The following is a 12,513-nucleotide window of genomic DNA, read 5'->3' as shown; positions in this document are numbered from 1 at the left end:
TTACATCAATTGCAATCTATTCCAATGTCAGATACATCGTCATGTTTCCTACTAAAAGCTAAAGGAAGCATGAAATCCCAGATTTGCATTTGAAAAGTATAATCTTACAAGCCTCTTTCCCTAGTTTGGCACAAAGCCAAGCTTCCAAAGCAAATTGCAGTATGTTCAAGTTCTGCCCCTTTTCTATAACAAGCCTTATAGTAATACTCGGGCTCGATTGTTTTTTTTTTTTTTTTTTTATAAGTAATAAATTATTTCATTGATAAGAAGATAGGCATAGCCCAGGTACAGTAGAAGTATACATGTGAATACACCTATTTAAGAACTAGAAACAGTTACAAGGAAATCATGGAAGTTGAGGCCATTCAAATCTAGAGCAGTGGCCCCCAAAAACAAAGTCTTCCAGAAAAAAACTCCTAAACTCTTCCAAGGAGCGCTCATGATCCTCAAAAAGCCTCTCGTTTCTTTCACACCAAATACACTAAAAAATACATATTGGAGCCATCTTCCACACGGCCACAATCTGTGGTGTCCCAGTGATCCCTCTCCAGCTTGCTAACAGTTCCACCACCCTACCCGGCATTACCCAAGCTATTTCCATTCTGCTGAAGAAGTACTTCCAAATATCTCGAGTAAAATCATAATGTAAAAGTAGATGGTCCATCGTTTCACCACTATTTCTGCACAAACAGCACCAATCCGTGATTATAAGGCCACGTCGTCTAAGATTATCTATGGTCATAATCTTCCCTAGAGCTATTGTCCAGACAAAGAATGCGGCCTTGGTTGGTGCTATACTCCTCCATATGTTCTTTCAAGGGAAATTGTGCCTTTGTTGCATAGTAATAGAGTCATAGAAGGAGCGTACCGAGAACTTCCCTTTCCTAGAGGATCTCCTACATAAGCGGCAGCACTCCTTTGCAGGCCTACTCTCAAGCATGCCGAGGTGTCAGAGCTATGGCCACCCCTAACACTACCTTTGGGTAGCAATGCCTCCCGGCACGACCGAAATGGTGGTTGTTGTGGTGGCTGAAACACAGGACCACCTGTACAACCAGCCTCCCTCATAACCTCCACCAGCTTCCTCCAACCCCTTCCCTCCCTACCTTCTGGTATGAATAAGAAGTTCCAATACCCACCTCCATTATACTCCATCAGTGCCATGAAGAATCCTCTTGAGTTGTGGCGTCTCTATGCTACATAGCCCCTATCTCCTTCCCTATGTGCAGAATAAAACTCCTTCCTTGCAGCCTTCAAGCAATCCTCCAAGGCTTTGATGAACCAGCTTGTCGTGCCTAGCCCCAGTCTAATCTCTTTCACCACCTTCCATCCTTTCTCAGTCAAGAATACAAACCTACCATCCCTTCCTACCTCAAAAACCTTAGATTCAATGACAACCTGCTTTGCAGTACCCATAACTCACTAAAATCAAACACTAACTCACCACTACATGCACCAGAAAATCACCAGAAGGAAAAGAAAAGATTTTTCTTCATCAAAGTTTTGGTTGTATGGAGAGAAAAAGTTAAAGAGAGAGAAAACGAAGAAGAGAGGGAGAGTCTACCTTAATATATTCTAGGCTCGATTGTTTTAATAATACATAATGTACTTAATTTACATAATTTCTCAATAGGTGCTCTTGAAATAAAATTTCTAGAGTAGCCTCCCCGCGACTGCCAATATTTTATATAATGAGACTGTCATCATATGCCTTGGTATCTATCCCACTTCTGATCCTTATACACATAATGCAAAGAAGATTGGACATTAAATAATATAAAGGAAAGCATAGGAAAATCCCAAAAACAACCTATATGACAACCCATCATCAAACACCCATGTTAGGGCTGTCAATCGGATCATGTGGATTTCAGGTAAGGTCATTCAGGTTTGGGTCATTTCTGAGTTGACATAAACTTCAACCAATAATTAAAAGGTTCAATCACCCGAACCTGAACATTTGTTTCACAGGTTGACCCGATACGACCATTTGACCCGTTTATGTAGTTGGGTTTGAACCATTGAAAAAAGAAAAAGAAAAAATATTCACAAAAAATTACTCCCTCGTACTATTGAATAAAAAGGCAAACGAAATACAAGAAAATTTTAAGAAAATATTTAAATAGTGATATATTTTTCAACCCAAAACTAAATTCTAGCAAAAACTCACATGGCAGGTCACTTAGGGCATAAGTTGACCCGAGTGCCTTTTTTTTGCTAGTCAGGTCAATTGGGTCAACCCTATGAACTCGTTTGCAGGTTGTGTAAAAAATGTAAGCCCTACAACTAACCCCAAATCAACTTGAGAAGTACTAGGTCTACAAAGAGATCTCACAAAATAAAGTTTACAAATTGATCTAGCTTAATGTGATGTCATATTTACTTTATAGTAAAAAAAAAAGTTTCAAAATCTAATGTACCATACCAAATCACATCTGTCTATAAACTTTTGAAAATTTTCTTTGTAGACCAAGCATTTTCCATCAAACTAACCAAGTATCTTGCACAAAACTAACATACTACCCCCAATAAATAGCAAGGGGACTAAACCATATGATGAGAGAATGACAAGAAGCTAAGATGGGCAATTAGGCAAACAAAAAAGGCATAGAATAGATTTAGGTCAATCTTAAGTCCCAAGAGACCTTTCAAGGAGTCAATTGTGATTAGAAACCAATTGAAAAAGGTTAAATGGCACATCCCTCAACAGAGCATAACCGTCCAAATTTATGTCAAAAGACAGTTAAACATGAACACACTCTGGTATACACATTATTCATAGCTGGGAAGTTACCTGCATGCGATGTCTCTCTAAAAGAGTTGAAATCCAGTGCAATGCTTCAATTCGAGTAGCCTCCCATTCACTAGACAATTGCCTGATCAGTCAAAATAGCCAGCGATCATCATAAAATCATTCCATACAGTAATCCTTTTAACCATCATAATCGAGATAAATAAGGGGCAATTGTAAGCACTTCTGTTATGGTTCCACATGAGGAAACATGATACATAGTGCCCATAGTAATACAAATCTCTAGTTACATTTCAAGCCCAGATTTTTCCCAGGTTTCAAAAACTACACCTCCTTGCAATAGTGAGGATTGCTCCTACTTCGAATCCTTCAGCTGGATCAGCCTTGATTGAACGAAGCTTTTCATTGGTTTCACGAGCAACCTTGTACAAATATGGTGTATTTAGTGGAACAGGGAAAATAAAGACTTCGTTGCTAAACTAGTTAGCAACATTTCATAATTAAGGAATAAAATAAAATAATGAAAATGAAATGACTCCCCCTACCCCCAACTAAAAAATAAATAAAAAACGAAAAAGGGAAAGCTCAAAACAACCAACCACTCTAATTTTCTCCTCTTTATCAGATATGCAGGGCAAAATGGCGCCAAGAATATTAGCATAATAAAGAACAAGCTGGTCCCCACCAAGTTTTACAAACTCGTTTATCTGCACAACAAAAAGTATATAAATGCAATCAAAATTAAATTAAATTGCAATAAATCAGAGTGCTGTGTGGAAATTTAGAAAATATACCAATACTTGATCTACAATTAGAGACAACTATATCAGATGGTTGTAGTGATTAAACCATAGCAGATTAACTTCGTAATGTGTTTCCACTCACCCATGTAATAGCTGTTAACCGAGTAAATTCATCTTGTGAAGCTGCCCTCTGCACCAGTATTTCAGCCATGCGACCGTAATCTACAGACTTCAAGAGTAGCACTGCTCGAGTCAGAAAATTACAAATGAACAAATATTGTCTCAGACAAAATATTTGGCACTGATGCATTATAAAAAAATATTTGTTCAAACCCCAAGTCAAAATGCAACAATCTTAGGGCTCAAACAGTATCAGAGGAAAACAAAAAACATAATGCCACACAAAAGAAATCCAGTGGCAAGTTACCCAATCATGGAAAATTACAGACAGAAAGTATAGGGATTCAACATTAGCAGAAGCCTTACTGGGGAGTTCTTGATCTCTTGTAGAAATTCCGAAAGAGCTGAATCAGCTTGTTGCCTTATTTCATGGCTAGAATCACTTAACATATTAAACAGACCTGAGGTTTATCGAGGATGTGATAAGTCCAATATGCATTTCAAGAAAAGAGGAGATATAAAAAATAATTATCAGCTATATATAATGGAACAAATACCATCCAGAAAATCAGGAAGGAAACCCAGCATGTCAAACTCTGGAACACTGTCCAATACAGTGATCCATCCTACTAAAAACTGCCGGACATAGGGATTTAGGACGTTCATTCTTTCCCTCAACAACTGTATAAATTCTTCAATGCTGAGGAAAAAAGAACATTGTAAAGCTGGGTAAGTTACAATGTTAAAGCAGTTGACAAGCTCTTCAAAAGATGTATGGAATCTTATAAAAGAAGAGATAAAAGGTATAAAACAGGAATAAGAAGATGGCACACCTGAATTGATCACTTACAGTAACAATGTCCTGTTTCATTATAGTAAAATCTGAGAATTGATTTGACAAAAAAGAAAGCCTATTTTCAGACAACTACAGGGAAAAATCCAAAAGATAAGAGAGGGAGGATACTTGAATAATTGTTTACCTTCACAAGCCGATCCAAAAGATGAGCAGCACTCTGTACATTTGCATCTGAGTCTGCCGAGAGCTTACACAATGCATCAAAAATCTGATTAAAGAATATGATGGAATCCTCTCTTACAACCTGTGCATCAGGCCATCAGCAAAAGATAACGTATAAAGCCCAAGACACATCCAGAGGAACAATCTCATTATAATTCTATAGATCCAACCTCACCTTTGCAATATTATACAATGCTTCGCAAGCGTAATACCGAACTCTGCTATCTTGGTCAGAAAAAGAATTAAGCACAGGCAACACAATTTGCTGGAAAAATAGATCACAAGTGAAAGCATGATTATGGATATAATGCCAATGAGAGATAAAGAATGAAGAAGGAAGAATTATATGTTCAGTGAAATTTTTGATCAAATATACCACAGTTATGTCATTAAAAACTCTAACACCTCTAGGGACAAAGAATAACAGTAGATTGGTCCTCTTCAGTATTTTAACTACAAAAAACAAAAAACAATTCAACTTTTTCAAATCCCAAAACAAAAATAATATTAAAAAATTACATTCTAACAATATTTTAACTTTATCATTTTTTTATTCAACTTTTTCTCTCTCCTTTCCCAAAACTCCATAAAACATCTTAACTCAAACTATTTCACTACAATTCACATACTATTTTACTACTATTCACATATTTCTCATCTCAACATCCAAACGAGGCCTAAGTATAAGCAGAGCAAGTTCAATCTTCTTCTACTTCACTGTAGCATAGCTATGTATTTATGGATATAGATATTCAATACTTTTGAGGTAAGAGTAGTTCATGCCCCCAGCAATTGAAGTTATCAGCTTTTTAGTTAAAACCTTTTGAAAATCATAGAAATTAGAAGTTTAGAGGATGGCCCCTCTATGCTTAATGTAATATATTTGGTAGGAACATAATGCCTGAACCTTTGATGACTATGAGTTGACAATCAGAGGTAAAAGCCATAATATTAAATGCCCTTTATGTATGGATGGTTGCTCATAACAACTCCCACTTAACTAGTTTTCTACCAAAAGCTAACAATTCGCACCCTCCATTAGGATCCAACCATCAAGATTGTGACACAAGACCCATTTTATATCCATCTTAACAGTCAGAATTGGACAAGGGCACATGGTGACATCATTATTGAGTACATTAGTTAATCCAACATTTTATAAATAAATATAGGAATCCAAATTAAACAAAAATAAAATCCAAAGTAACTTCCAAAATAATCCATCTCACAAGAACTCCAATATTCTGAAGGGAGGGGGGTGAGAGAGAGAGAGTGATGGCCCATATGATAAGGATAAGGATAGGTGGTGTATGGGACTCACATTACTTGGGAATGAGAAGTTTTTGCTCTTCATAATATTCCAATGGAGCTCCAATTGTATCATTGACTAATCCTTTTAGAGTATAGGTCATGTGATTTGGGCCTTCCATTGAGGCATTACATAGAGAGAGAGAGAGAGATCATATATCTCATTCCTCCAAGCTACCAAACAATTGTTTTCAAGAGAAATAGGCCATTTGATATCTCTTTGGGTTGCTCTTCTTTTGCACATGGTGGTCGCCATTATTGAGTACATTAGTTAATCCAACTTTTGGTGGCAACATGCTATGGGGTGGTAGTCCTACTTGGATAGAAATTCCCTAGAGTTCGTGAGTGGAAGAGATACATATGCGAAGTGGACCCTATATTATTTATTTATTTATTTTTATAAGTAAACGATTGTATTGATAATAATAGACTTAGCCCAAGTACACAAGAAGGTATACACGAGTTAACACCTATCTAGGAAGAAGAAAAAGAAACAAGAAAGTCATGAATGCCAAGGCCATTAAAATCTACAGCTATGGCCCATAAAAATAATGTCTTAACAAAGAGTGATCTAAGTTCCTCTAAAGAGCGTTCTTTGTCTTCAAATGTCCAATCATTTTGCTCCTTCCATAGGCACCACAAGATGCAAATAGGCACCATTTTCCACACAACTATGATTTGGGGGTTCCTCCTAGATTTGTCCAGCTGGCCAAGAGCTCAACCACTGTGGTAGGCATGACCCAAGGTAGCTCTAACCTGCAGAACACATCATCCTATAGCTCTCTAGCAACCTCGCAATGCAGTATAAGATAATCCACAGTCTCACCACTTTTCTTACACATGCAGCACCAGTCTCTTATGATCACCCCCATTTTGTAAGTTGTCCGTCGTCAAAATCTTACCCAAGGAAGCCGACCAAACAAAAAATGCCACTTTAGGAGGCACCCTATTTCGCCAAATCTTCTTCCATGGGAATTGATTGTCTTGCGATTGTGTGAGAGACTTATAAAAAGATCGAACCGAGAACATGCCTTTACTTATTGGTATCCACCACAACCTGTCAACTCCTTGTATGTTCGGCCACATGGAGTATAAAAGATGAAAAAAATCCTCAAAGCTACCAATTTCCCAATCATGGGCAGCCCTCCTAAAGTTCACATTCCATTGGACTTAATCCCCAGATAGTACCATAACATCAACCACTGAAGCTTCTTTTTCACAAGCAATACTGAAAACTGAAGGGAATAAATCCTTAAGGACGTTATCCTCACACCAAAGGTCACTCCAGAATTTAATTCTAGAACCATCTCCCAACATAAGTCTGGTGTGACAAGTAAAAACCCCTCACCCTCATCTAATATGCTTCCAAACTCCCACTCCATAAGCCCCACTCACCTCTCTAGTGCTCCCCCCCCCCCCCCCTCTCCAAACACACACACACACACACACACACACACACACACACACCCCCCCCCCCCATATTTAAGGTCTATTACCGACTTCCATATTTAAGGTCCCCCTCCCCCCCCCCCCAATATCATTTATTGAGCATTAAGTGTTGCCAGAGAAATTTAATTGGCAACTAGAAATATTGTGGGGTTCCCTTGATGTGTCTATCTCAGGCTCTAGAGACGGTTAAGAGCTCTAGGGGATCCAAATTCGTCCCACCTGTAGGGTCAAATCAATACGTTCTAAGAAGAAATATTTGAATATCAATCTTATCGATCTTATAAGTATAATACCAAATCCCATCAATCGAATCGCTTTTTCAAAAAATACGAGACATATACGTCATACAAGTAAAAAGATCCATTTATTGATAAAAAAAAAATGAACAATGATTGGATTGATGATATAGAAAAAGAATTCTTGGTTCAATTCTCCACCCTAACGACAAAGGATTGATCAAATTCTATTGAGTCCGGCTCATAGCGATCATTTATCAAAGAGTGACTCTGGATATCAAATGATTGAACAACCACGAGAAATTTACTTATGATATTTAGTTGGCATTCATTAAAAGAATCTAATGAATTATGAGTTCAATACATCTGGTTATTCTTGGTGATGATTGCCAGAAATAGTTCTCTATTTCATTCTGCTTTTTCCTTACTTTAGATCACATATTATTGTGGGTTAGTTTGTGCGCTTTTGGATGGAATCGAAGGCTTTCAAGTTTTCACCAGAAACATGGAGGTCCTCAATAAAAATTTTGGAGAAGAGCATAAGGGTTAGAAGTCCATTGTTTTGAGTCGTAGTGGTATAGGGTGGTTGGTGGATACAGTGGAAGCAATGTTCCAAGCGGAGAGACAACCAAAATTCATCAAACCCATGCGCAACGGAAATAGAGCCTTTGTGGCTCAAGAATGCTCCAACGTACATGGTAGATATTCAACTATTACCGAATATGGCGGAGGAAGCCGGCAGGTTATTCTAGTCATTCCGGAAGGTCTTGGTTGGGAGAAATTTGTTGTCGAGTTACACAAATTCGCCACTCTGTCTTTCCCCATTCATGATGATGGGTCATGAGGGGAAAGCCAGAAGAACACATCCGATCATGAAAACAACAATATGGAGGTTAAGCAAAAAGACCTAAGGGCAACCACAGTGGCAAGGTGATCATATGTGGTAGCTCTGAATACGAGTCATGGTTCGGTGACTCAATTAGATACTAGGGGCAAGAAGGGGAACTGCAAAATTGGTCTGAAGCCTCCGCAAATCACACATGGACATAACCCAAGGCATAAGGGGTCTGACTCCTCTAAAAGCTTAAGAACCGTTTCTTATGCAACAAGGGATGGTTTTGGTCTTCCAAATGGCAGTATGGCCCAAAGAGAGATGCAAAGTACACTAAAAGAGATGCAAGACCAACTTCTCGAATTGAAGACAGCGGTTGCCTTGTTATCCACAAAACTTGACTTGCTTTCGGCGGTTGCCTTGTTATCTACAAAACTTGACTTGCTTTCGGGAGGTGGTAATGAGGCTATAAGGCCCAATAAGAAGGAGCCCAAGATAGGCCCAAAGCATAAGTCATTTACACAAAAGAGTGGGATGGGTGTGATCAAAGATGGGCCGAATTCCATAAAACTGGATAAAGGGAAAAAGGAAGTTGGGTTTGGCCCAATTTCTATATCCAAATACGAGAGAATGTGGTGGATCAAAAGAAAAATCAGCCATCTATATTCGAAATGGGTTCTACATAGGGTATTGGCGTAGAGATGGCTGAAATGGACTGCCCCCCACCACGTGTGGCACACAAAAGTTTTCCGATGAGTGCTACACCCCTGGTCAATGTTCTCTTCGACAATACGATGGTACCCACACCGGAGTTGAAGGAAAAAGGTGTAACGCCAAGGCTTGGGGAGGAGTAGGGTCTGTCAGAGTGACACATAAAGGATCACCGATGAATGGCATGGCACACCCCTGGTCAATTTCTCTCTCAAACAATGACACCCACATCGAAGGTGAAGGAACTTGATGTGTTGCCGACACTTGGGGGGATTTTTTTGGGTTTGCTGCCAAACCAGAACTTCAAATGGTGACCATGGCCCCACCACCCATGACAAAGAGAACCAATTTGTCAATATCTCTTTAGGCACCTTGTGGATCAACACAAAGTTTCGAACAAGGTAGTGACAACAACAATGGTGCTGTTGAGGAGGTGTGGTATTTGTATGGATGAGATGGTGTGGAGGAAATGGTGTGGTTGTCCTTGGTGCCTTGCGAGGAGGAATATGGATTACATGTGGAGGATTTGAGGACCATTTCACAGCACTACTCACTGCAATTGAGGTGGGTCACTTACTTGGAACAAAATCAATATCTAAGAAGAATAATGTTAGATATAGGGTGTGCAAGTCCCACGTACCCCTTTTGAAAAAAAAGTGAGCCATTAAAAAAATGATTTTTTCATGTGGATCCCAGATTTACCCACTTTTTTCAAATGGAGTGCGTGAGTCTTGCTCATCCTAGTACTACAAATATCATTTCTCTTTTTAGAAAAAGCGGTAGATGATTTTGAGTGGGCTTGGCCGGAGTCTATGGGCCAAACCTGGATTGGTAGGACATGCCTTGTTGCATTGGTGGTGGCTTCAACATTACCCGGTTCCCAAGTGAGAGATCGTGGGAGGTGCATCTTCATCCCAAGCAAGAGATTGGAGGATGTTCATATGGTCATTCGATTGGGCTTGGTCTAGATTGGATAGGTTTCTAATTTCTCACTCTTGGGCTTTGTTCGAATCATCTCCCTATCACGAGCTTAATGTTCATGATTTCCTTATATCTAATTCTGCTCTCTAGCTAGGTATTTTCTCTTGTATACATCCAGTATACTTGGCTACGCATATTGATATTAATAAATTTTTATTTATATAAAAAAAAAATACATCTTGTTTAGCGCACAATCACTTATTCACAAACTTCGTGTAGGGTAATCATTTTGATTTCTCATCTCATGGAAATCCCTTTTCACTATGCCTAGCCCCATCCCCCTCTGGGTATTTTAGTAATAGGTTATGCAGTAATTGGACAATGCTATTTGGTCAAATACTACAATATGCTATAGGAACATATTTTAGAAATAAGTTCCTTTCATTAGAGTACTTCCGAACAAGTTCATGGATAATAAGACTAAGGATTTTCTTATTAATGATGGTGACGATATTGACCATGAGTTGAGCCACTTATGATGAAATGGCCCAACAAGACTATCGGGAATTTAAGGGGGAGATTCTGATACCCCAACTGACTGATGAGTATAGGTGTGAATGGGATCCCGCATTGCTTAGAAGGGAGAATTTCCTTCTCTTTGTAATGATTCCAAGAAGCTCCAATTGTACCACTTACTAGTAATTTTGGAATGTGGGCCCGGATTTGGGTTAGACCCCCTTGGGGTGTTACAAATGGTAACAAAATCAATCATAACTAGAAGTGTGGGACTTGAGCAATGCTACCTATGATGAGAACATCGGAAATTTAAGAGGGGGAAAGGTTGTGATACCCCGTACTAAGTGAGTATAGGTGGCAATAGGATCTCACATTACTTTAGACGAAGAAGTTCTTATTCTTTGTAATGATTCTAAAATGTTCCAATTGTACCATTAATTAGTCCTTTCAGAGTGTGGGCCCAAATGTAGCTTGAGCTCCCTTGGGGCATTTCACATCCATATTAGCTTAAAAAGAGTAAATAAGTTATAGAGGGATCGCTACTCCCAGTACAATTAAACAATGACTGAAAGCAAGCCCAATTCACCATCCCTAACAGACTCATCCCATCCTACAAGTGCTAAAGCCTGTTCTCCAAGTCAAATAATGAGGCACCAAACACATAAGAGTCTCATCATGTACATACGTTCATTGCCAAAATAACCATTTCATAATTCCATAAGCAATTTTGGTAAAAGGACCAAAACAAGCACACCTCTTCCAATTTATGATACTAAGGTATAGGACCACGCATCATTTCCACCTACTGGACACGCAATAATATTATCCGCAGGTCAAAAACTCAGTATTCCAGTAATCCAGAATCACTGCTTTGCACATGTCCATGCCTCTCACTGGATGAGATTAACAACATTCAACTTAAATCGTGTTTAATTCTAAGAAAAGACTGCTACAGAAAGCTCATTTCTACGGAGATTAGGCTCATTTAGAAATTTGTTTCCAACCCCTTACCTCGAGATGTAGAGCCGCTTCACCAGTCAGCCCAACTGTTGCAGCAGCTAAGCCTATCAATCCTCCCTACAACATAGAAAATAATGCAACCAAATTTCAAATTTCATTGAGTACAAATCAAAATCCAATGCAAACCCCATAGCATTTAAACGAAAGTTCCAAACAAGTTCACCAATTCATTACTCATTCTAATTCACTGAAATACCTTCCGGTGATTCGCTTGCTGCGAATATGTAAATTCTGTGATCAACAGATTGATCACCGCCGTAATCCTGTCGTGATCTCCAGCCACTGCAAGCTGCTTCACAATTCCCTCAACCTAATACATACATACACACATACATATATATATATATATCCAACAGAAACAAACGTTATCCATAAAAGTCCTCCAAGATGCAACAAAACCACCCAAAACCCTAGAAACAAAGACTGAGCAAATTGGAAAGAAAAAACCACAGAGAGAAAGAGAGGGGACCTCAAGAGCGGCATTTTTGCGCTTCTCATAAAGCTTGTCGGAGAGATTGCGCAGCACAGAGGCGGGAATCACAGAGAACGCGTCGGTCATAGTAAACCCCACCCCTTCGAAGTCTCTCCAATTGAATTCTCCCCCAGTAATCAAACTCAAACTCGTTTTCGGGTCTTCTCCTGCTCGAATCAGAACATCTCAAGGGTTTTTAATCTTTCCTCTTTTTCCAAAGATCACGGACCGATTAAATTGACAATGGAATCGTAATTGTTACTTGGAAACTGACCTAACTTTGACTGTTTCAGATCTAGGAAAAAGGGTAGAAGAAATCGGGAAAATTTTACGTAGTCTACTTTCTCCCACAGACCACAGTTTCATTTTTTTTCCGTTCGTAAAACGTTTGCGTCAACTGTCAAGTCTGGTCTGA

General features: G+C 38.9%; 1 protein-coding gene across 8 annotated transcripts in view; it reads right to left on the bottom strand.

Moving 5' to 3' along the window:
• The window catches only part of LOC121256304 (protein VAC14 homolog), a 25,791-nt gene extending 13,278 nt beyond the window's left edge, over nucleotides 1–12,513 (bottom strand). For 3 of the 8 annotated variants that reach the window (XR_005938967.1, XR_005938968.1, XM_041157048.1), the window contains exons 1-12: nucleotides 12,096–12,512; nucleotides 11,823–11,936; nucleotides 11,618–11,683; nucleotides 4,809–4,898; nucleotides 4,596–4,715; nucleotides 4,449–4,477; nucleotides 4,173–4,315; nucleotides 3,982–4,076; nucleotides 3,638–3,724; nucleotides 3,352–3,459; nucleotides 3,083–3,174; nucleotides 2,795–2,876 (exon numbers count right to left, since the gene is read on the bottom strand). Coding sequence is in view for 6 of the 8 variants with exons in the window: in XM_041157048.1 (XP_041012982.1) it covers nucleotides 2,795–2,876; nucleotides 3,083–3,174; nucleotides 3,352–3,459; nucleotides 3,638–3,724; nucleotides 3,982–4,076; nucleotides 4,173–4,315; nucleotides 4,449–4,477; nucleotides 4,596–4,715; nucleotides 4,809–4,898; nucleotides 11,618–11,683; nucleotides 11,823–11,936; nucleotides 12,096–12,185 (1,116 nt within the window). In the remaining 2 variants the exon portion in view is untranslated. Of the gene's footprint in view, nucleotides 1–2,794; nucleotides 2,877–3,082; nucleotides 3,175–3,351; nucleotides 3,460–3,637; nucleotides 3,725–3,981; nucleotides 4,077–4,172; nucleotides 4,316–4,448; nucleotides 4,498–4,595; nucleotides 4,722–4,808; nucleotides 4,899–11,617; nucleotides 11,684–11,822; nucleotides 11,937–12,095 lie in introns of those variants that run through there. The other 5 variants (XM_041157050.1, XM_041157051.1, XM_041157052.1 and 2 more) reach the window with 4 other exon arrangements.

Source organism: Juglans microcarpa x Juglans regia, chromosome 3D, assembly GCF_004785595.1.
Source record: "Juglans microcarpa x Juglans regia isolate MS1-56 chromosome 3D, Jm3101_v1.0, whole genome shotgun sequence".
NCBI lineage: Eukaryota > Viridiplantae > Streptophyta > Magnoliopsida > Fagales > Juglandaceae > Juglans > Juglans microcarpa x Juglans regia.
Note: the sequence above shows the minus strand (reverse complement) of the source record. Positions and strands in the feature narration are given on the sequence as shown.